Source organism: Cherax quadricarinatus, chromosome 27 (assembly GCF_038502225.1).
Source record: "Cherax quadricarinatus isolate ZL_2023a chromosome 27, ASM3850222v1, whole genome shotgun sequence".
Taxonomy (NCBI): domain Eukaryota; kingdom Metazoa; phylum Arthropoda; class Malacostraca; order Decapoda; family Parastacidae; genus Cherax; species Cherax quadricarinatus.
In genome coordinates, this window is record NC_091318.1 from 36,264,547 (window position 1) to 36,290,565 (window position 26,019).

Sequence of the window (26,019 nt, forward strand, 5' to 3'; positions counted from 1 at the left end):
CGATATCTCTTCAAATACCCACCCGATAAATGGTGCTTGAGGAGATATTGCATGAAAAGGAATACACACTTAGACGGTTTGCAAACTTATAATGTGACAGTCTTGCGGGGAAAAGCCCTGGCCTGCCTGTCGAGTCTATGCCTAGTAGAGATCTGAGAGAGTGGCCTGCGGCCTAGTGCTCACATGCTCAGGCTGTGTGACGTCACAGCTAGCCACGGAGTCTAGCTAGACAAGAAAGCTATGTAACATAGCTGACACTAGCTACATGTACTACACAAATATATTGCATAGAGAATCAGTAACATTACTGAAAAATTATTATACCTAGCATCAGGTCATTGTCATACTGTAATTAATTCAATAGCCTCTTGTTTAGATCCATCAGTTTTTTAATACTGTGATTTTTTCTAATTAACAGTAAAGAGATAACTATTTCATAACCAGCAAATGACACAATACTAAAACACTAACATTTTTTTATGACTTGCACAAAATGAGACGCTTGATTTGTGTAAATATTTTACCAGAATATAAATGTCAGAGGCAACAAGATCAATATATTTACGTTTCAACAGATGTCATATCCGTTCGTGTATGAGATGCCCTACATCACTGTTGCCACCCCCGGGATGGACCCCTCGCAGAGTGCCGTTATGGGCAACGTTCTCATCCCGGTCTATACATCTTCCTTACTGGGTGATAACGTTCCAAAGCGGAATGTTTACCATCGCCTTATCATGACACTGGCCCACATGCAGTATCCCTTCTTATATTTCTACTGGATGTATATGCCAACTCTTCAAAAAAAGGTAATATAAAAAAAAAAGTCTCCCACACAGACTGATTAGAAGATAATAAACATACTATATACTTCAGCCTTCTACTTTATCAGACTGAAATATGCATGTCGAAATGTATAATACTCCTCTTGTCCAGCTTATGAATTCTTCCTGGTTGACGTGTTTCTTAATGCTCATTCTATTTTGAAAAGATAATATTTAATTTTAAGATCATAAACATTCACAGTAAAATATATCAAAGCATTTGATTAAATGGGGAAACTCGGAATATTCTCTTGAAATCTTGTAGGTATTGTTTACACTATCTTGATGACATGTTGTTTATTCTACACATATTTAAAACTGCCAGTTAACTCTCTCTCAATTATATACCATCAGGGTAACAAGGGCAGAAGGTGAATGGGAAACCTTCCGAGTTGTCTAACTCAGGATGCATTGGGTATCTATTTACTACTAGGTAAACAGGAGCAACAGATGGAGAGAAATTAGTACTGCCAAGAATAATGCAGTCAGTGGTCAGTCGTCACGTGAGGTCACAGACCCTGAGCTGCTTTGGGGATTAGTGTGGACGGTTACAAAGCATGGCTTGCTTTTACAGTGTTTTAAAAATTGACGTTGGAGTGTTCAAGGAGGAAGTCTTGCTTCTCCAGGAGGAAATTAGGAGGCTGAAGGTTCACCTATATGAATTTGGGAGTGAGTGTGAGGTTGCTGGAATGGTGGAGAGAAATGAGGCTACCAGCAGTGAGGTGCAGTCCAGCACCTGCTACAAGTGGCAAGTGGTTCCCAGTAATGGGAAGAGCATCAAAATAAGGAAAGTTAAGAGAGAAGATCTGAAGGTAGGAAATCGCTTCTCTGTTCTTCAGGATGAGTGTACTTCAGTGGTCAGTGAAGATAAAGGTACTACTTCCCCTACTAATAGAGGTAAGCACATACTTGTAGTTGGTGATTTACAGGTAAGATATATGGACCGTGCTTCCTGTAATAGGAATAAGAAGGTAAGAGATAGAGTGTGCTTCCCTGGAGCTGATGTTAGTGACATAGTCAACAGGTTGAATAATATCATGTCAGGTAATGGGAACAAGCCTATTATCTGTCTCAGTGCTGGTGGAAATGATATTGGGAAGGGTAGGAGAGAAGAGCTGCTAGATAAGTACAGGTTAGCTATAGATTTAATTAAGTCTAAGGGAGGGGTCCCAATCATATGTAGCATCTTGCCTAGAAGGAGAATGGGCAATGAATGGTTGTCTAGGGCAATTGGTGTAAATTGCTGGCTAGACAGATACTGCAAGGAACTTGCAATCCCATTCATTGACAACTGGGACAACTTTTATGGCAAACATGATATGTATACAAGGGATGGGGTACATCTCTCTGGGGCTGGGGTGGTAGCACTTGCAAACTAAGTCGATAGGGCCATTGTTGAAATGCCTAGGATTTTAAACTGATAGAAGATAGAGGAATGGTTGTGTGTGTGGGGAAACAAGCAGGTTGTAACTCTAGGGTTGAAACAGTAAATGTATAAAAGACATTCATCATGAAGTTATAAATAAAGACAATAGATCAGGTCAGCAAACAAAGGGAGACAGCAGAGGACAGCAAGGGACTAGCTCCCTTAAGGTCTACTATAGAATAGCAGGAGTGTAAAAAATAAGATAGATGAGCTAAGATTAATTGCAAGTGCAGGAAACATAGATATCATTGCTGTAACAGAGACCTGGCTCATTCTGAAAGATGGAGAGATGCCCTCTGAATATCACATAAAAGGCTATAAATTATTCCACACTGACAGGGTCAAGAGGAAGAGTCGTGGAGTAGCGATGTATGTCAGAGACAGTTTAATTTGTTGTGTTAGACAAGATATAAAATTAGAAGCGTCAGTCACTGAATCTATTTGGTTACAGCTTCTCGAGGGCCATGAAAAACTAATTTTGGGTGTGATTTACAGGGCCCCAAATCCTAATAGGGAATGCAGTAAACTTCTATGGGATGAAATTCATAAGGCATCTACATACGAAAATGCTGTGATAACGGGAGATTTCAACTAAAGACAGATTGACTGGAGCAATTTGACAGGAAATTTAGAGCCAAGTGACTTGATACGATTCAGGATTGTTTTTTAAAACTGTGACAGAACCAACTAGAGGAAATAACCTGCTTTACTTGGTTCTTGCCAACAGGGAAACGCTAATTAATAATATTGAGGTTAATGATGAGCTTAGGGAAAGTTATCATAAATCACTCAGTTTTAATATATCATGGAATTTCCCTAAAATGGCAATGAAGTCTCAGTCCCTGACTTCTGCTTAGCTGATTTCATAGGACTGAAAAATTACTTGGGTGGGCTGAACTGGAATGACCTGACTATGGGTCAGGTAGGTGGTGATGATTGCCGATATGACGTTTTCCAGGGCATAGATCTAGCTGCTCAGACAACTTATGTTCCAAATAGGGAAATCAGATCAAACAAAAATGATCCTAAGTGGATGAACAATAGATTAAAACATCTCATTGGTCAAAAGAGAGGCATATATAGGCAAATAAAAAAAAAGAGAGGGGCAATTAAGAAATCTATATATTCAGATAAGGAGATAAGTAAAAAAGGGAATAAGAAAAGCAAAGAGATTATGAGGTTAACGTTGCAAGAGAATCGAAGACTAACCCAAAAGGATTCTTTCAGGTATACAGAAGTAAGATCAGGGACAAGATAGACCCACTCAAAAGTTACTCGGGTCAACTCACGAACAGTGATAAGGAAATGTGTAGAATTTTTAACACACACATCCTCTCAGTCTTTACACAGGAAGATACTAGCGATATTCCAGAAACAATAAATTATGTAGAACAGGATGATAATAAACTATGCACGATTAGGGTCATAAGTGAAATGGTCCTTAGGCAAAGAGATGAATTAAAACATAACAAATCGCCAGGCCCTGATGAACTGCACGCAAGGGTTCTAAAGGAATGTAAAGAGGAGCTTAGCAAACCTTTGGCTAATCTTTTCAACATGTCACTACAGAATGGCATGGTACCAGATAAGTGGAAAATGGCAAATGTTATACCTATTTTCAAAGTAGGTGACAGGTCTTTAGCTTCGAACTTAAGACCAATAAGCCTAACCTCCATAGTGGGAAAATTTATGGAATCAATAACTGTCGAGGCAGTTTGTAGCCACCTTGAAAAGCATAAATTAAAAAACGAATCTCAGCATGGTTTTACAAAGGGCGTTCCTGCATTACGAATTTATTAACATTTTTGAGGAGGTAGATCATGGTAATGAATATGATATTGTGTATATGGACTTCAGTAAGGCTTTTGACAGGGTCCCACATCAGAGACTATTGAGGAAAATTAAGGCACATGGAATAGGAAGAGAAATGTTTTCCTGGATAGAGGCATGGTTGACAAATAGGCAGCAGAGAGTTTGCATAAATGGGGAGAAATTAGAGTGGGGAAGCGTCATGAGCAGTGTTCCACAGGGGTCAGTGTTGGGCCCCCTGTTGTTCACAATCTACATAAACGAGATTGATGAGGGCATAAAGAGCGACATCAGCAAGTTTGCCGATAACACCAAAATAGGCCGTCGAATTCCTTCTGACGAGGACATTAGAGTACCCCAGGAAGATTTGAATAGACTGATGCAGTGGTCGGAGAAGTGGCAGATGCAGTTTAATATAAACAAATGCAAAGTTCTAAATGTTGGACAGGAAAATAGCCATGCCACATATAAACTAAATAATGTAGATCTTAATATTACGGATTGCGAAAAAGATTTAGGAGTTCTGGTTAGCAGTAATCTGAAACCAAGATAACAGTGCATAGGTGTTTCCAATAAAGCTAACAGAATCCTTGGCTTCATATCAAGAAGCATAAATAATAGGAGTCCTCAGGTTGTTCTTCAGTTCTATATATCCTTGGTTAGGCTTCATATTGATTATGCTGCACAGTTTTGGTCACCGTATTACAGAATGGATATAAATGTTCGAGGTAGATATTGAAAAGTCAGTGACATTGGGTGATAAGGACAGTAATAGGTTTAGTTGAAAAACAGAAATGAGCAGGAAGGGTAAAGAGAAAGGAGAGTCTTTCAATGTTTATTATGCTAATAGCCGTAGTGCTAGGAATAAGATGGACGAGTTGAGATTAGTTGCTAGTGCAGGTAACATTGATGTATTTGCCTTAACTGAGACGTGGTTTAATTCAAAAAGTCGGGACATGCCTGCGGAATGTCACATTCAGGGTTTTAAATTGTTCCAAGTAGATAGAAGTTTCGGGAAGGGGGGTGGGGTGGCATTGTATGTCCGAGATCGCTTGAACTGTTGCATAAAAACGGGTATTAAGTCTGAAGTAACACATACAGAGTCTGTTTGGATAGAATTTTCAGAGGGGCATGAAAAACTGATTTTAGGAGTGATGTACCGTCCCCCAAACTTAGATAGGGACCAAGGGAGACTACTATGGTAGGAAATTGTTAAGGTCACAAGGCACGATAATGTAGAATGTCGTAATTCTAGGAGACTTTAACTTTAGTCATATTGATTGGAATTTCTTGACTGGGAATTTAGAATCATACGACTTCTTAAAGTAGTTCAGGATTGTCTGAACACAAAATGAGAGGTTGACGATTAGATTAAAGTTAGTAAGATATTATGTAACAGTTGGTACCATTAAATGTTCTGGTTTCACATGTAGTGAGGCTTTGAGGTTCGTGAGTTACAGAAATGATGCAGTTACTTTGCTGGCCCACAATCAATTCATCATTCTTGTGCTTGAGGGTCGTCTCAGTTCGGAGAAGAAAGCACTGTTCCGCTGTTTGAACAACATGAAAGCTGAGGCGACAGATGAGCCTTATATAGAGACGCAGGCCAGCTTTGGGGTGCAGGTCCTCTCAAATCTCCAGCCGTTCGCTCAGAGTCGATGATGTCTGTACCAACATAGCCCAGTGCCAGAGGTTCAGAACTAGACAAAATGGCAAATACCGACAGACAGTCAGGGTACATTACATGCACAAGATCTTCTGATGCTGAACAGCTGCCTGGCCAAAACAAGTTTTCACCATTTCAGCAGTGCTGATAGAAGCAGAAAGAGGATACATCATTCTCGTAGTGTCCTTCGTCTGGAGAAGTTATTGTCTCTGCCGTTCGAACAATACGAGCTGAGCTTAGGAGACGCACCACGCGCCAGGAGTATGGCAGTGTCCAAACCCAAAGCCGTTCGAGTGTCGAGGCCGACGTTCGTTCAGCATAGCCTTCTTGTTGCAGTGTTCGACAGAACGAACATTAAAATGGCAGCGGTATCAATGACAGATCGCCAGGCAAGACACATACGCAATCGCAGTATCTTATTTCAAAATGTTGCTCAATGCAAAGTTCAGTCGGCAGGTGCCTGCAGCCGTTACTCGGCGCTAATGCACGTAACAGTCCACTCCCATTTGGAGGGCGTCGTCCTCAGTCTGGAGCAGCAGCACACCTGTTGTCTGAAACAATACATCAGACGGAGCCTTGCAGCAAAAGCCAGAGGTGAGACAGCTTTGGGAGGCAGGCCAAACCAGCCGCTCACAGAGGTCGAGTTGATGAGTCTGTACCAAGATACTTTTTTGTAGCCAGTGTCTGACAGAATGAACATTAAAATGGTATAAAATACCGACAGATTGTTAGGTAAGACACATATGCAACAGTTAGGTATCTTTATTTCGAAACGTTTCGCCTACACAGTAGACTTCTTCAGTCGAGTACAGAAAAGTTGATAGAAGCAGAAGATACTTGAAGACGATGTAATCAGTCCATCACCCTTAAAGTTTTGAGGTGGTCAGTCCCTCAGTCTGGAGAAGAGCATTGTTCCGTTGTCTGAAACAATATGAAGTTGAAGTGACAGGATGGAGCCTTTATATAGTGCCAGGAGGTGAGACGTAGGTTGCTTTGGGAGGGCAGGTCCCTCTCAAACCCAGTACTCGTACTCGACTGAAGAAGCCTACTGTGTAGGCGAAACGTTTCGAAATAAAGATACCTAACTGTTGCATATGTGTCTTACCTAACAATCTGTCGGTATTTTATACCATTTTAATGTTCATTCTGTCAGACACTGCAACACAAGGGTATCTTGGTACAGACCATCAACTTCGACCTCTACTAGTGAGAACGGCTGGGTTTGAGAGGGACCTGCCCTCCCAAAGCAACCTACGTCTCACCTCCTGGCACTATATAAAGGCTCCATCCTGTCACTTCAACTTCATATTGTTTCAGACAACGGAACAATGCTCTTCTCCAGACTGAGGGACTGACCACCTCAAAACTTTAAGGGTGATGGACTGATTACATCGTCTTCAAGTATCTTCTGCTTCTATCAACTTTTCTGTACTCGACTGAAGAAGCCTACTGTGTAGGCGAAACGTTTCGAAATAAAGATACCTAACTGTTGCATATGTGTCTTACCTAACAATCTGTCGGTATTTTATACCATTTTAATGTTCATTCTGTCAGACACTGCAACACAAGGGTATCTTGGTACAGACCATCAACTTCGACCTCTACTAGTGAGAACGGCTGGGTTTGAGAGGGACCTGCCCTCCCAAAGCAACCTACGTCTCACCTCCTGGCACTATATAAAGGCTCCATCCTGTCACTTCAACTTCATATTGTTTCAGACAACGGAACAATGCTCTTCTCCAGACTGAGGGACTGACCACCTCAAAACTTTAAGGGTGATGGACTGATTACATCGTCTTCAAGTATCTTCTGCTTCTATCAACTTTTCTGTACTCGACTGAAGAAGCCTACTGTGTAGGCGAAACGTTTCGAAATAAAGATACCTAACTGTTGCATATGTGTCTTACCTAACAATCTGTCGGTATTTTATACCATTTTAATGTTCATTCTGTCAGACACTGCAACACAAGGGTATCTTGGTACAGACCATCAACTTCGACCTCTACTAGTGAGAACGGCTGGGTTTGAGAGGGACCTGCCCTCCCAAAGCAACCTACGTCTCACCTCCTGGCACTATATAAAGGCTCCATCCTGTCACTTCAACTTCATATTGTTTCAGACAACGGAACAATGCTCTTCTCCAGACTGAGGGACTGACCACCTCAAAACTTTAAGGGTGATGGACTGATTACATCGTCTTCAAGTATCTTCTGCTTCTATCAACCTTTCTGTACTCGACTGAAGAAGCCTACTGTGTAGGCGAAACGTTTCGAAATAAAGATACCTAACTGTTGCATATGTGTCTTACCTAACAATCTGTCGGTATTTCATACCATTTTAATGTTCATTCTGTCAGACACTGCAACACAAGGGTATCTTGGTACAGACCACTTCGACAACCTCTACTAGTGAGAACGGCTGGGTTTGAGAAGGACCTGCCCTCCCAAAGCAACCTACGTCTCACCTCCTGGCACTATATAAAGGCCCCATTCTGTCACTTCAACTTCATATTGTTTCAGACAACGGAACAATGCTCTTCTCCAGACTGAGGGACTGACCACCTCAAAACTTTAAGGGTGATGGACTGATTACATCGTCTTCAAGTATCTTCTGCTTCTATCAACTTTTCTGTACTCGACTGAAGAAGCCTACTGTGTAGGCGAAACGTTTCGAAATAAAGATACCTAACTGTTGCATATGTGTCTTACCTAACAATCTGTCGGTATTTTATACCATTCTAATGTTCATTCTGTCAGACACTGCAACACAAGGGTATCTTGGTACAGACCACTTCGACAACCTCTAGGGAAATCAGATCAAACAAAAATGATCCTAAATGGATGAACAATAGATTAAAATATCTGATTGGTCAAAAGAGAGGCATATATAGGCAAATCAAAAGAGGAGAGGGGCAATTGAGAAATCGATATATTCAGTTAAAGAGAGAAATAAAAAAGGGAATTAGAAAAGCAAAAAGAGATTATGAGGTTAAAGTTGCAAGAGAATCGAAGACTAACCCAAAAGGATTCTTTCAGGTATACAGAAGTAAGATCAGGGACAAGATAGGCCCACTCAAAAGTTCCTCGGGTCAGCTCACTGACAGTGATAAGGAAATGTGTAGAATTTTTAACACATACTTCCTCTCAGTTTTTACACAGGAGGATACCAGCGATATTCCAGTAATGATAAATTATGTAGAACAGGACGATAATAAACTGTGCACTATTAGGGTCACAAGTGACATGGTCCTTAGGCAAATAGATAAATTAAAACCTAACAAATCCCCAGGCCCTGATGAACTGTATGCAAGGGTTCTAAAGGAATGTAAAGAGGAGCTTAGCACACCTTTGGCTAATCTTTTCAACATATCACTACAAACTGGCATGGTGCCAGATAAGTGGAAAATGGCAAATGTGATACCTATTTTCAAAACAGGTGACAGGTCCTTAGCTTCGAACTATAGACCAATAAGCCTAACCTCCATAGTGGGAAAATTTATGGAATCAATAATTGCCGAGGCAGTTCGTAGCCACCTTGAAAAGCATAAATTAATCAACGAATCTCAGCATGGTTTTACAAAGGGGCGTTCCTGCCTTACGAATTTATTAACTTTTTTCACTAAGGTATTTGAGGAGGTAGATCATGGTAATGAATATGATATTGTATATATGGACTTCAGTAAGGCTTTTGACAGGGTCCCACATCAGAGACTATTGAGGAAAATTAAAGCACATGGAATAGGAGGAGAAATTTTTTCCTGGATAGAGGCATGGTTGACAAATAGGCAGCAGAGAGTTTGCATAAATGGGGAGAAATCAGAGTGGGGAAGCGTCACGAGCGGTGTTCCACAGGGGTCAGTGTTGGGCCCCCTGCTGTTCACAATCTACATAAACGACATAGATGAGGGCATAAAGAGCGACATCTGCAAGTTTGCCGATGACACCAAAATAGGCCGTCGAATTCATTCTGACGAGGACATTCGAGCACTCCAGGAAGATTTGAATAGACTGATGCAGTGGTCGGAGAAGTGGCAGATGCAGTTTAATATAGACAAATGCAAAGTTCTAAATGTTGGACAGGACAATAACCATGCCACATATAAACTAAATAATGTAGATCTTAATAAAGCTAATAGAATCCTTGGCTTCATATCAAGAAGCATAAATAATAGGAGTCCTCAGGTTGTTCTTCAACTCTATACATCCTTGGTTAGGCCTCATTTAGATTATGCTGCACAGTTTTGGTCACCGTATTACAGAATGGATATAAATTCTCTGGAAAATGTACAAAGGAGGATGACAAAGTTGATCCCATGTATCAGAAACCTTCCCTATGAGGATAGACTAAGGGCCCTGAAACTGCACTCTCTAGAAAGACGTAGAATTAGGGGGGATATGATTGAGGTGTATAAATGGAAGACAGGAATAAATAAAGGGGATGTAAATAGTGTGCTGAAAATATCTAGCCTAGACAGGACTCGCAGCAATGGTTTTAAGTTGGAAAAATTCAGATTCAGGAAGGATATAGGAAAGTACTGGTTTGGTAATAGAGTTGTGGATGAGTGGAACAAACTCCCAAATACCGTTATAGAGGCCAGAACGTTGTGTAGCTTTAAAAATAGGTTGGATAAATACATGAGTAGATGTGGGTGGGTGTGAGTTAGACCTGATAGCTTGTGCTACCAGGTCGGTTGCCGTGTTCCTCCCTTAAGTCAATGTGACCTGACCTGACTAGGTTGGGTGCATTGGCTTAAGCCGGTAGGAGACTTGGACCTGCCTTGCATGGGCCAGTAGGCCTTCTGCAGTGTTCCTTCGTTCTTATGTTCTTATGTAGTGAGAACGGCTGGGTTTGAGAAGGACCTGCCCTCCCAAAGCAACCTACGTCTCACCTCCTGGCACTATATAAAGGCCCCATTCTGTCACTTCAACTTCATATTGTTTCAGACAACGGAACAATGCTCTTCTCCAGGCTGACGGACTGACCACCTCAAAACTTTAAGGGTGATGGACTGATTACATCGTCTTCAAGTATCTTCTGCTTCTATCAACCTTTCTGTACTCGACTGAAGAAGCCTACTGTGTAGGCGAAACGTTTCGAAATAAAGATACCTAACTGTTGCATATGTGTCTTACCTAACAATCTGTCGGTATTTCATACCATTTTAATGTTCAAGCTCTGATGTGCAAGTCCCTCTCAAATCCAACCCCTCCCACTCATGTACTTATCCAACCTAAATTTGAAACTACCCAAAGTCCTAGCCTCAATAACCCAACTAGGTAGACTGTTCCACTCATCAACTACCCTATTTCCAAACCAATACTTTCCTATGTCCTTTCTAAATCTAAACTTATCTAATTTAAATCCATTACTGCGGGTTCTCTCTTGGAGAGATATCCTCAAGACCTTGTTAATATCCCCTTTATTAATACCTATCTTCCACTTATACACTTCGATCAGGTCTCCCCTCATTCTTCGTCTAACAAGTGAATGTAACTTAAGAGTCTTCAATCTTTCTTCTTAAGGAAGATTTCTAATGCTATGTATTAATTTAGTCATCCTACGCTGAATGTTTTCTAACGAATTTATGTCCATTCTGTAATATGGAGACCAGAATTGAGCTGCATAATCTAGGTGAGGCCTTACTAATGATGTATAAAGCTGCAGTATGACCTCTGGACTTCTGTTGCTTACACTTCTTGATATAAATCCCAGTAATCTATTTGCCTTATTACGTATGCTTAGGCATTGCTGTCTTGGTTTAAGGTTGCTGCTCACCATAATCCCCAAGTCCTTTTCGCAATCTGTATGGCTAAGTTCTACATTATTTAACTTATAAGTGCTAGGGTTATGGACACTCCCGAGCTTCAGAACCTTGCATTTATCTACATTGAACTGCATCTGCCACTTTTCTGACCAAGAGTAAAGTTTGTCTAAATCCTCCTGAAGTTCCCTAACATCTACGTTTGAATCAATTATCCTACCTATCTTCGTGTCATCGGCGAATTTGCTCATATCACTAGTAATTCCTTCATCAAGATCATTGATATATATTATAAACAACAACGGGCCCAAGACTGATCCCTGTGGAACGCCACTTGTTACTGATCCCCACTCGGATTTAACCCCATTTATGGACACTCTCTGCTTCCTATCTGTGAGCCATGACTCGATCCACGAGAGCACCCTTCCCCCAATGCCGTGAGCTGCTACTTTCTTCAACAGTCTTTGGTGCGGAACTCTATCAAATGCCTTACTAAAATCTAAGTAAATAATATCAAATTCTTTATCGTGGTCAACAGCCTCAAAAGCTTTACTGAAGAAAGTTAATAAATTAGTTAGACAAGACCGGCCTCTTGTGAATCCATGCTGAGTATCATTAATCAAGCTATGCTTATCGAGATGGCTTCTTATAATCTCAGCTATAATTGACTCTAGTAATTTGCCTACAATTGAGGTCAGGCTTATTGGGCGGTAATTTGACGGTAACGACTTGTCCCCTGTTTTAAAAATAGGAATTACATTAGCCATCTTCCACATATCAGACACTACACCTGTTTGAAGAGATAAATTAAAAATATTAGTTAATGGTTCACAGACTTCCATTTTGCATTCCTTAAAAACCCTTGAAAAAACCTCATCAGGACCCGGTGACTTATTTTGCTTCAGTCGGTCTATCTGCTTCACAACCATTTCACTAGTGACTGTGATGTTACATAATTTATCTTCTTCTGATCCACTATAAAAATTAATTACCGGAATATTATTAGTCTTCCTGTGTAAAAACCGAGAGAAAATAATTATTTAAAATCGAGCACATTTCATTCTCTTTGTCAGTAAGATGCCCATAGTTATTTTTAAGGGGACCTATCTTATCTCTGACTTTTGTCCTATATACCTGGAAAAAACTTTTTGGGTTTGTTTTAGAATCCCTAGCAACTTTAATTTCATAGTCCCTTTTAGCTTTTCTTATCCCCTTTTTAATGTCCCTCTTAATGTCAATATACTGATTCATAAGATGACCCTCGCCTCTTTTGATACGCCTATAAATTCCTTTCTTATGCCCTAGTAGATATTTCAGCCTATTATTCATCCATTTTGGGTCATTTCTATTTGATCTAATTTCCTTATAAGGGATAAACGTTCTTTGAGCAGCATGTATTGTGTTCAGAAAACTGTCATATTGATAGCTCTCTTCGTTACCCCAGTCAACAGATGATAAGTGTTCTCTAAGCCCATCGTAATCTGCTAAGCGAAAATCTGGGACTGTTACTGAGTTATCCCTACTATCATACTTCCATTCAATTCTAAATGTAATTGATTTGTGGTCGCTAGCACCCAGTTCCTCTGAAACTTCTAAATTATTAACAAGGGATTCATTGTTTGCCAGAACTAAGTCAAGCAGGTTATTTCCCCTTGTAGGTTCTGTCACAAACTGCTTCAAAAAACAATCCTGAACTACTTCTAAGAAATCGTATGATTCTAAATTCCCAGTCAAGAAATTCCAATCAATATGACTAAAGTTAAAGTCTCCTAGAATTACTACATTATCGTGCCTTGTGGCCCTAACAATTTCCTCCCATAGTAGTCTCCCTTGGTCCCTATCTAAATTTGGGGGACGGTATATCACACCTAAAATTAATTTTTCATGCCCCTCTGAAAATTCTATCCAAACAGACTCTGTATGTGTTACTTCAGACTTAATACCCGTTTTTATGCAACAGTTCAAGCGATCTCGGACATACAATGCCACCCCACCCCCCTTCCCGATACTTCTATCTACTTGGAACAATTTAAAACCCTGAATGTGACATTCTGCAGGCATGTCCCGACTTTTTGAATTAAACCACGTCTCAGTAATGCAAATACATCTATGTTACCTGCACTAGCAACTAGTCTCAACTCGTCCATCTTATTCCTAGCACTGCGACTATTTGTGTAATAAATATTTAATGACCCTCCTCTCTTTTTACCCTTCCTGCTCCTTTCTGTTATTCCACTAAACCTATTACTGTCCTTGTCAATTAGTGCCACTGGCTTTCCAATATCCACCTCATTTTGCCTATTATTAGTTCTCCTAGTACTCATGTTACTACCCTGCGACTTCACAGTTTTCCCGCCAAAACCCATACCACTAACTATTCCTAGTTTAAAGACCTAACAGCTCCCTCCACTGCGTTGGCCAGTGCTCCCACCCCACACCTAAATAAGTGAACCCCATCCCTGGCATACATGTCATTTCTGCCATAGAAGAGGTCCCAGTTGTCAATGAATGTTACTGCATTTTCCTTACAGTATTTGTCCAGCCAGCAATTGACACCAATTGCTCTGGACAACCATTCATTTCCAACTCCTCTCCTTGGCAAAATGCCACATATGACAGGTTTCCCACCCTTCCTCCTAATTATCTCTATTGCTGACCTATACCTGCTAATCAGGTCCTCGCTCCTACGTCTGCCAACATCGTTGCCTCCAGCACTAAGACAGATAATAGGATTGCTCCCATTACCTCTCATGATGTCATCCAGACGGCTAACAATATCCTTCATCCCAGCCCCAGGAAAACACACTCTGTGCCTCCTACTCCTATCCTTCAAGGAGAATGCTCTATCCATGTACCTAATCTGGCTATCCCCAACAACAACAATGTTTTTACCTTCCTTGGCGTCGTCCGTCGTGATGCTCAGAGTAGTCGACTCACATTCGCCAGGTAGCATTACACCACTTGTAGAATTCGTCAAGACGTTCTCGATGGTCTTCGTTGGGGTTTCTAGGGATGTCTTACTCACGTCTGTCAATGCTTCTTTGGTGCTCGTTGTGGCATTCCCAGTAGAACACTCACATTCGTCAGGTAGCACCGAGAATGGGTTGGAAGTTTCCACGGTAGTCTTCTGGTTTCTCGTTGTTTCTGCCTCTCCAACCGTTTTCTTGATCTTCAGCTTGGTTCCATGAAGCCATACAGATTGCGAAAAGGACTTGGGGGTTATGGTGAGCAGCAACCTTAAACCAAGACAGCAGTGCCTAAGCGTACATAATAAGGCAAATAGATTACTGGGATTTATATCAAGAAGTGTAAGCAACAGAAATCCAGAGGTCATACTGCAGCTTTATACATCATTAGTAAGGCTTCACCTAGATTATGCACCTCAATTCTGGTCTCCATATAATAGAATGGACATAAATTCGTTAGAAAACATTCAGCGTAGGATGACTAAATTAATACATAGCATTAGAAATCTTCCTTACGAAGAAAGATTGAAGACTCTTAAGTTACATTCACTTGTTAGACGAAGAATGAGGGGAGACCTGATCGAAGTGTATAAGTGGAAGATAGGTATTAATAAAGGGGATATTAATAAGGTCTTGAGGATATCTCTCCAAGAGAGAACCCGCAGTAATGGATTTAAATTAGATAAGTTTAGATTTAGAAAGGACATAGGAAAGTATTGGTTTGGAAATAGGGTAGTGGATGAGTGGAACAGTCTGCCTAGTTGGATTAGTGAAGCTAGGACTTTGGGTAGTTTCAAATTTAGGTTGGATAAGTACATGAGTGGGAGGGTTGGATTTGAGTGGGACTTGCACATTTCTTGGGTAGCATTGAAAATTGGGTTGGTCAAATGTTTTGTTAGTGGGATGAATTGTAAATGACCTGCCTAGTATGGGCCAACAGGCCTGCTGCAGTGTTCCTCCTTTCTTGTGTTCTTATGTTCTTAAAACATACAAAGGAGGAGGACAAAGTTGATCCCATGTATCAGAAATCTTCCCTATGAGGATAGACTGAGGGCTCTGAATCTTCACTCTCTAGAATGGCATAGAACCAGGGGCTATATGATTGAGATGTATAAATGGAAGACAGGAATAAATAAAGGGGATGTAAATAACGTGCTGAAAATATTTAGCCTAGACAGGACTCGTAGCAATGGTTTTAATATAAACACATATGCAGTATAATGTGATCCTTTATTGACAACGTTTCACCCACACAGTGGGCTTTTTCAAGTCACACACAGATCTACCTGGGGTGGAAGGTACGGGAGTATTTATAGTCATGTTCAGAATGTTGAGGTCAGGTGGAGAATGCTGCATTTGATGATCTACCGGGTGGAGTTATAGAGTCTTGGGTAGCTTGGCAGGGGTATTGGACAAGTTGTGAGTAGACCTTCTGCAGTGTTCTATGTTCTTATGTGGGATAGCGTTGAAGAAGTTTCTTGGCGAGTGGTTCAGCTATGTTATAGAAGCCGTTGTTCTCGTTGAAATTGTTGGTTATGACACTCTTGAGTACTCCCATATTCCCCAATGGAATATGGGAGTACTCGGAGGGAGTAGGCAGGCAGTAGGCAGGAGATTGCAGGAGAGGTGAGTCGAGTGATTAGCGGAGGTAGGTAATGTGAGGTCACTGCAACTAGACCACCACCTCTCATTACCTCTACCACCACACTACTCACCCTCTCAGTGCTTGAAATAAATTAATGAATAAAAGAATAAATAACGGGGGACAGTGAATATTACTATTCTACTCAAACACAGTTTATTATTAAGTCCTTGTACAATAATATATTTGGGAACTGGAGAACATTGTTGCATTTAGATAAATGGGGTGGTACACATAAGCAGTGAGACAGCAAATACAATCAACTGACGAAACAGAATATAACTTACGATATAGTTCAGAGGACAGTTCACCACAGGAACTAAATCACACACTAGCCGCAGGTCCCAAGACCTACACAGCATGAGTACTGCTCCAAGCCAGTACTCTGCCCAATGTCTCCAACAGTGTCTCCTCCAGAGACTCTCCTGCTCAGCTCTGCACACCACCAGCAGCTCTGCTCGAGTTCCCTTGCTAAGAGCTCTGCACACAGATCAAAGCTCCACTCAACTCCTTGATCATGCTGTTCCTTGGGCTTATATGGTCCTCAAAGCAGCCCCCACAATGGGATGTGCACCACGTGTTTTGACCAGACGCCGAGATCTGACGCCGTCAAGAACAAAAGACCTCAAACTTAAGCCAAAAGGTGTGTCTGACAGCTATTTGCCAAGGCAAGGTGTGACCATTTAATTAGGTTAAATTAGGTGTCCCTTAGCGGCCTCAAAAGAACAGTTGAAATACATCACAAGAGTCTTCCTTGAGGTTCCTATTTACCGCTGGAGAAACATGAGCAACAGGTGTAAAGAGACGTAACTGTACGTCTCAGCCTGCCTGGTGAAGTAACCTGGGAGTCTTGGAGTTTTAGAAGAGCATTCTACCATACAGTAAACAGTCACCTCAATCAACCAATTGTTTTATTATTATTATTATTATTATTATTATTATTATTATTATTATTATTATTATTATAAGAGTAGGTACCATGTAAACTACATGCTGGGTCCACAATAACAAGAAGTGCCACGATAAACCAGACAGTTCTCTAACAACAAACCATGTACTGGATTTATAATAAGAGGAAATGTTATTGTAAATCGCATGAGTCTGCATAATCACTGAAAATAAAATGATAAAATAATTACTTTCTAATATTTTTATATTAAAAAAATTCAACAGCCAGCACTTTCACCTACTAATAAACAAATTACTTAGGTATAAGGCTACTTACACCTGCTACTCTAGTTCACCTGGCAGAATATAGATCTATGGATGTAAGTCTTCTTAAACCTGTTGTCTGTGTTTGTTTGCCAGTCTCGTATACATACATGAGTGTTAGTCTTGAGGTCTGCATCCCATTTTCACCTAACAGCTAATACATACCAAGATGTTAAGTCTCCTCCTACACTCACTGTATATTTTTACCTAACAGCAAATAGGTACCTGGGCGTTTGTCAACTGTTGCGGATCCTGGTTGTCGTAGTATGCCTGAAACTGGACTGAAGGTTATACTGAGTAAAAGTGAGATAACTGTTGCTAAGGTATGTATTCAACAGTGTTAAAATAATTATATCGTCTGGTCTTCCTTAACTTTGCAGATCTGGGAAATATTCCCGGAGCTTCCACTATTGACAGAAATAAACAGGAATCAGAGTCTGACGCTGATAAACTCCCACTTCAGTATGACAATGCCATACCCACTCCTTCCCTCCCAAGTGGAGGTGGGAGCCCTCCACTGTCGTCCAGGCAATCCACTGCCACAGGTGAGTTGATCCAAGTGTTAACATCAGCAAACACAAAAATGAATAAAATTCATACTAAAAATAGGATTTAGCAGGAATATCTCAAGTGGTGGCACTGCCAAAAGTATGTTTGGCACTCCCTAAGTAACTATTCAACTACAGGTACAGATAAATACAGTTAGGTAAATTATCAATTAGTTTAAGTTTAATGCACCCCACACCCATCCCGTGGGCGGTAGTCAAAAAGATTACAGAGGTACATAATAGGTCAACAACTTCTAAACTGCATCAAGGCACTTTAGGGGACTAAAGCAGAATCATCCTTAGCCACTATAAATCGCAGGCTTAAGAATCAAAGTTATGTAAAGCTGCTAAATTTATTTTGGAGTAAAACAAATAAATTGCCATAGTAATTCACAAAAATATATTTATCAATGCAAAGGAGAAATATTTCGAAATAAAGTGTTAATCGAGTAATCAGTTCACTGCCTGACCTAACCACTTCACGACACTAACAAATGAACTTTAACATTGTAATTGTTTCTAACAAAACTGTGAAGATCTTAAAAGTATCTGGATGAATATAAATTTATTTATTTAATTCTCATTATTTTCAGTCTTAAATAATGTATTCGTTATCTGATGCATATTTGCCTACCTTTAAAAAGTTTTTCATTCTACTTTCGTGTGGAGTTTTTGTTTTTGTATAGAAACTTGTACTAATTCATCGAATTTTGCCTCATCTTTTCATTCACGTTGATTCATGTTACAACAATATCTCAATAATTTCATCAGAATGAGAGAGAGAGAGAGAGAGAGAGAGAGAGAGAGAGAGAGAGAGAGAGAGAGAGAGAGAGAGAGAGAGAAATGCTGTGAGATAACATCCAGCTATTCTATCCAAATCTTGACAGTTTAAACAATACTAGAAGTGCTGATAGACTGTAGCAAGTAATTCTCTGCAAATAGTTCAACTTTAGCTCCTGCTTATTTTTTCTCCCGACTGCCTTGTCCATGCACTCGTGTATATTTTATTTTAACCACACATGTAACAATGTTGGTAGAACTCCCGCGAATATATATTTGATAAAAGGACACACGTGCCATTTTATTGTGGCAACGTCTCACTCTACTGCAGGTTTGTCAAGCCATTTCGTGACGGCTTGACTAAGTTCCAGGAGTGCTAAAATTTGCCTCAATAAAATGTCGCATTAGGTACACAGTGCTCTTTTACCTAACATTCCACACATTATGTTTTACAGGATCTCAGTTCATGGATTGAGAGTGCCGGGGAAGCTGGTGTTGTCTACTTCAGCTTAGGATCCATCACCAAGGGAAACACAATGCCCTCAAAATACCGTGAATTATTCATCCAAGCCTTCAAGAAACTTAAGCAACGGGTTATCTGGAAGTATGAAGGCAGTCTTCCAGGCTTGTCAGACAACGTTCTCACAAAGCCCTGGCTTCCTCAACAGGATATTTTAAGTTAGTGTAACAACCAGCAGTGTTGCAGAACATATGGGAATTATAACGATGACGTTCATATGGAGCGTTAACACTGTGCTATCATTCTATACAGTGAGTGAGAATAATGCTTCGCCATACAGATACTAAGTACAGTTAGACACTATGAATAATTTAAAATTAACGATTTGAGTAACATTTTTCGTTAATATATTTTCATTTTTCCAAAGGTAATCCAAAAGTGAAGGTGTTCATGAGTCATGGAGGTCTCCTGAGTACACAGGAAGCTATGTACCATGCTACCCCCATCCTGGTCCTCCCCATCTTCGGCGATCAACCCAGGAATGCTAAAAACATTGCTAGCAAGGGGCTCGGACTAAGCTTAAACTGGAAGGAGTTATCAGTTGATCGCATTGTTACGACCATTCAAGAAATTATCAATAACCCCAAGTAAGTATTAAAATCTAATGGAAGTATTCAAATGAACCTGAATGTTATAGTGTTCCTGGATTTGATACATTCCTAAGGTGTGACATACTGTCACTTCAGAATTATTAACAGCATCGTGGCTTGTTTTGGTTATAACACTTTAAATATCTAATGGAAATATATCGACATGGATTCATATCGTGGTTTCTGTAAAGTACAATTTGATATATATATATATACATATATATATATAAATATATACATATATATATATAAATATATACATATAATATATATATATATATATAAATATATACATATATATATATATATATATAAATATATACATATAATATATATATGTATAAATATATACATATAATATATATATATATATAAATATATACATATAATATATACATATATAAATATATATGTCGTGCCGAATATGTAAAACTGGTCAATTAGCAATAACTCATTTAAAATTAAGTCCTTTCTAGAATTTTCTCTTATACGTTTAAAGATATATATTTTTTTATTATTGTTGATGTAAAAAATTTATAATTTTGCACCAAAAGCATCTTAGAAAACTTACCTAACCTTAATATAAAAAGCCCAATTTATTATAGCCTAACCCAACTAAATATATTTTAGATTTGTTTACAGTAATTTAATACTAAACAAACACAGTGAAATATATATTTTTCGTTAGGTTCAGAATGATTTTGGCGAAATTATTGCATACACAAATTTTCACTTGTCCTATATGGCAAGATGAGCGTTGCTATTTAAGCCAAGATCGCAAGTTCTGCCTATTCGGCACGACATATATATATATATATATATATATATATATATATATATATATATATATATATATATATATATATATATATATATATATATATGTATATATATATACATATATATATATATATATATATATATATATATATATATATATATATATATATATATATATATACATATATATATATATACATATATATATATATATATATATATATATATATATATATATATATGTATACATATATGTATACATATATATATATATATATACATATATATATACATATATATATATATATATATATATATATATATATATATATATATATATACATATATATATATATATATATATATATATATATATATATATATATGTATACATATACATATATATATACATATATACATACATATATATATACATATATGTATACATATATATATATACATATATATATATATACATATATACATACATATATATATATACATATATACATACATATATATATACATATATGTATATGTAGTAGGTTGGTAGACAGCAACCACCCAGGGAAGTACTACCGTCGTGCCAGATAACTGTGAAACAGAAACCTGTAACTGTTTTGCATGATGGTAGGATTGCTGGTTTCTTTTTCTGCCTCATAAACACGCTAGATAACAGGGATATCTTGCTACTCCTACTTACACTTTGGTCACACTTCACAGACACGCACATGCATATATATATACATCTAGGTTTTTCTCCTTTTTCTAAATAGCTCTTGTTCTTCTTTATTTCTTCTATTGTCCATGGGGAAGTGGAAAAGAATCTTTCCTCCGTAAGCCATGCGTGTCGTATGAGGCGACTAAAATACCGGGAGCAATGGGCTAGTAACTCCTCCTCCTGTAGACATTTACAAAAAAAGAGAAGAAGAAAAACTTTATAAAACTGGGATGCTTGAATGTGCGTGGATGTAGTGCGGATGACAAGAAACAGATGATTGCTGATGTTATGAATGAAAAGAAGTTGGATGTCCTGGCTCTAAGCGAAACAAAGCTGAAGGGGGTAGGGGAGTTTCGGTGGGGGGAAATAAATGGGATTAAATCTGGAGTATCTGAGAGAGTTAGAGCAAAGGAAGGGGTAGCAGTAATATTGAAGGATCAGTTATGGAAGGAGAAAAGAGAATATGAATGTGTAAATTCAAGAATTATGTGGATTAAAGTAAAGGTTGGATGCGAAAAGTGGGTCATAATAAGCGTGTATGCACCTGGAGAAGAGAGGAATGTAGAGGAGAGAGAGAGATTTTGGGAGATGTTAAGTGAATGTATAGGAGCCTTTGAACCAATTGAGAGAGTAATTGTGGTAGGGGACCTGAATGCTAAAGTAGGAGAAACTTTTAGAGAGGGTGTGGTAGGTAAGTTTGGGGTGCCAGGTGTAAATGAAAATGGGAGCCCTTTGATTGAACTTTGTATAGAAAGGGGTTTAGTTATAGGTAATACATATTTTAAGAAAAAGAGGATAAATAAGTATACAAGATATGATGTAAGGCGAAATGATAGTAGTTTCTTGGATTATGAATTGGTAGATAAAAGACTGTTGAGTAGACTTCAGGATGTACATGTGTATAGAGGGGCCACAGATATATCAGATCACTTTTTAGTTGTAGCTACACTGAGAGTAAAAGGTAGATGGGATACAAGGAGAATAGAAGCATCAGGGAAGAGAGAGGTGAAGGTTTATAAACTAAAAGAGGAGGCAGTTAGGGTAAGATATAAACAGCTATTGGAGGATAGATGGGCTAATGAGATCATAGGCAATGGGGTCGAAGAGGTATGGGGTAGGTTTAAAAATGTAGTGTTAGAGTGTTCAGCAGAAGTTTGTGGTTACAGGAAAGTGGGTGCGGGAGGGAAGAGGAGCGATTGGTGGAATGATGATGTAAAGAGTTGTAAGGGAGAAAAAGTTAGCATATGAGAAGTTTTTACAAAGTAGAAGTGATGCAAGGAGGAAAGAGTATATGGAGAAAAAGAGAGAGGTTAAGAGAGTGGTGAAGCAATGTAAAAAGAGAGCAAATGAGAGAGTGGGTGAGATGTTATCAACAAATTTTGTTGAAAATAAGAAAAAGTTTTGGAGTGAGATAAACAAGTTAAGGAAGCCTAGAGAACAAATGGATTTGTCAGTTAAAAGTAGGAGAGGAGAGTTATTAAATGGAGAGTTAGAGGTATTGGGAAGATGGAGGGAATATTTTGAGGAATTGTTAAATGTTGATGAAGATAGGGAAGCTGTGATTTCGTGTATAGGGCAAGGAGGAATAACATCTTGTAGGAGTGAGGAAGAGCCAGTTGTGAGTGTGGGGGAAGTTCGTGAGGCAGTAGGTAAAATGAAAGGGGGTAAGGCAGCCGGGATTGATGGGATAAAGATAGAAATGTTAAAAGCAGGTGGGGGTATAGTTTTGGAGTGGTTGGTGCAATTATTTAATAAATGTATGGAAGAGTGACTTAAGAAATCGTAATGACACGATTGCAAATAAACCATACCCCCGGCCGGGATTGAACCCGCGGTCATAGAGTCTCAAAACTCCAGCCCGTCGCGCTAACCACTAGACCAGCTAGCCACAATAAGATTCATCCAACTAGGTATATTTCTACACCATAGGAAGGTTAGCACAGGCACCTCTGTGACCACAAATGCAAGTTTTTACAGACGAATCTCCAGCTAGCGTGGCCGTGACGAACTCTAGCTCAAGTCCCTTCACTGCCGTCAACATGACTTAAGAAATCGTAATGACACGATTGCAAATAAACCATACCCCCGGCCGGGATTGAACCCGCGGTCATAGAGTCTCAAAACTCCAGCCCGTCGCGCTAACCACTAGACCAGCTAGCCACAATAAGATTCATCCAACTAGGTATATTTCTACACCATAGGAAGGTTAGCACAGGCACCTCTGAGCTAGAGTTCGTCACGGCCACGCTAGCTAGAGATTCGTCTGTAAAAACTTGCATTTGTGGTCACAGAGGTGCCTGTGCTAACCTTCCTATGGTGTAGAAATATACCTAGTTGGATGAATCTTATTGTGGCTAGCTGGTCTAGTGGTTAGCGCGACGGGCTGGAGTTTTGAGACTCTATGACCGCGGGTTCAATCCCGGCCGGGGGTATGGTTTATTTGCAATCGTGTCATTACGATTTCTTAAGTCATGTTGACGGCAGTGAAGGGACTTGAGCTAGAGTTCGTCACGGCCACGCTAGCTGGAGATTCGTCTGTAAAAACTTGCATTTGTGGTCACAGAGGTGCCTGTGCTAACCTTCCTATGGTGTAGAAATATACCTAGTTGGATGAATCTTATTGTGGCTAGCTGGTCTAGTGGTTAGCGCGACGGGCTGGAGTTTTGAGACTCTATGACCGCGGGTTCAATCCCGGCCGGGGGTATGGTATGGAAGAGGGTAAGGTACCTAGGGATTGGCAGAGAGCATGCATAGTTCCTTTGTATAAAGGCAAAGGGGACAAAAGAGAGTGCAAAAATTATAGGGGGATAAGTCTGTTGAGTATACCTGGTAAAGTGTATGGTAGAGTTATTATTGAAAAAATTAAGAGTAAGACGGAGAATAGGATAGCAGATGAACAAGGAGGCTTTAGGAAAGGTAGGGGGTGTGTGGACCAGGTGTTTACAGTGAAACGTATAAGTGAACAGTATTTAGATATGGCTAAAGAGGTCTTTGTGGCATTTATGGATTTGGAAAAGGCGTATGACAGGGTGGATAGGGGGGCAATGTGGCAGATGTTGCAGGTGTATGGTGTGGGAGGTAGGTTACTGAAAGCAGTGAAGAGTTTTTACGAGGATAGTTAGGCTCAAGTTAGAGTATGTAGGAAAGAGGGAAATTATTTCCCAGTAAAAGTAGGCCTTAGACAAGGATGTGTGATGTCACCGTGGTTGTTTAATATATTTATAGATGGAGTTGTAAGAGAAGTAAATGCGAGGGTCTTGGCAAGAGGCGTGGAGTTAAAAGATAAAGAATCACACATAAAGTGGGAGTTGTCACAGTTGCTCTTTGCTGATGACACTGTGCTCTTGGGAGATTCTGAAGAGAAGCTGCAGAGATTGGTGGATGAATTTTTTAGGGTGTGCAAAAGAAGAAAATTAAAAGTGAATACAGGAAAGAGTAAGGTAATGAGGATAACAAAAAGATTAGGTGATAAAAGATTGGATATCAGATTGGAGGGAGAGAGTGTGGAGGAGGTGAATGTATTCAGATATTTGGGAGTGGACGTGTCAGCGGATGGGTCTATGAAAGATGAGGTGAATCATAGAATTGATGAGGTGAAAAGGGTGAGTGGTGCACTTAGGAGTCTGTGGAGACAAAGAACTTTGTCCTTGGAGGCAAAGAGGGGAATGTATGAGAGTATAGTTTTACCAACGCTCTTATATGGGTGTGAAGCATGGGTGATGAATGTTGCAGCGAGGAGAAGGCTGGAGGCAGTGGAGATGTCATGTCTGAGGGCAATGTGTGGTGTGAATATAATGCAGAGAATTCGTAGTTTGGAAGTTAGGAGGAGGTGTGGGATTACCAAAACTGTTGTCCAGAGGGCTGAGGAAGGGTTGTTGAGGTGGTTCAGACATGTAGAGAGAATGGAGCGAAACAGAGTGACTTCAAGAGTGTATCAGTCTGTAGTGGAAGGAAGGCGGGGTAGGGGTCGGCCTAGGAAAGGTTGGAGGGAGGGGGTAAAGGAGGTTTTGTGTACGATGGGCTTTGACTTCCAGCAGGCATGCGTGAGCGTGTTTGATAGGAGTGAATGGAGACAAATGGTTTTTAATACTTGACGTGCTGTTGGAGTGTGAGCAAAGTAACATTTATGAAGGGATTCAGGGAAACCGGCAGGCCGGAGATGGGAAGTACAGTGCCTGCACTCTGAAGGAGGGTAGTTAATTAATGTCGCAGTTTAAAAACTGTAGTGTAAAGCACCCTTCTGGCAAGACAGTGATGGAGTGAATGATGGTGAAAGTTTTTCTTTTTCGGGCCACCCTTCCTTGGTGGGAATCGGCCAGTGTGATAATAAAAATTATTTATATATATATATATATATATATATATATATATATATATATATATATATATATATATATATATATATATATGCAATAAGATCACAGTAAACAGGTGATTTCAGAATATGCAAAACAACCACTCTGAAAGAATAGAGAAATTCCAAGCGATTTCGTGACTACTCACATTATCAAAGAACTATGAAAGTAAAGCATCCAAGGAAGGTATATAAGGGGTCTGGCCAACACCTCATTATCAGATCCCACAACGGTTAAACACCTGACGCGCGCCAGCCCAACTGGACAGGTCCTATGCATAACCCACCAACAAACTATTCTACCCAAGAAAATTTTTAAAATTATTATTTGTCCAGTGCATTATTAAATTCTTCCCAAATTCTGTTAATTATAAATGGATCTAATTTATATAAACCAAAGGAAATATTCATATTATTGTC

At 39.5% G+C, this 26,019-nt stretch overlaps 1 protein-coding gene across 3 annotated transcripts in view; it reads left to right on the top strand.

Annotated features, from left to right (window-relative positions):
* LOC128696228 (UDP-glycosyltransferase UGT5-like) overlaps positions 1–26,019 on the top strand; it is a 71,319-nt gene that overhangs the window by 43,709 nt on the left and 1,591 nt on the right. For all 3 annotated transcript variants that reach the window (XM_070089241.1, XM_070089239.1, XM_070089240.1), the window contains exons 5-8: positions 576–809; positions 17,687–17,851; positions 19,090–19,312; positions 19,522–19,741. In XM_070089241.1, coding sequence (XP_069945342.1) covers positions 576–809; positions 17,687–17,851; positions 19,090–19,312; positions 19,522–19,741 — 842 coding nt within the window. The remainder of the gene's footprint in view (positions 1–575; positions 810–17,686; positions 17,852–19,089; positions 19,313–19,521; positions 19,742–26,019) is intronic.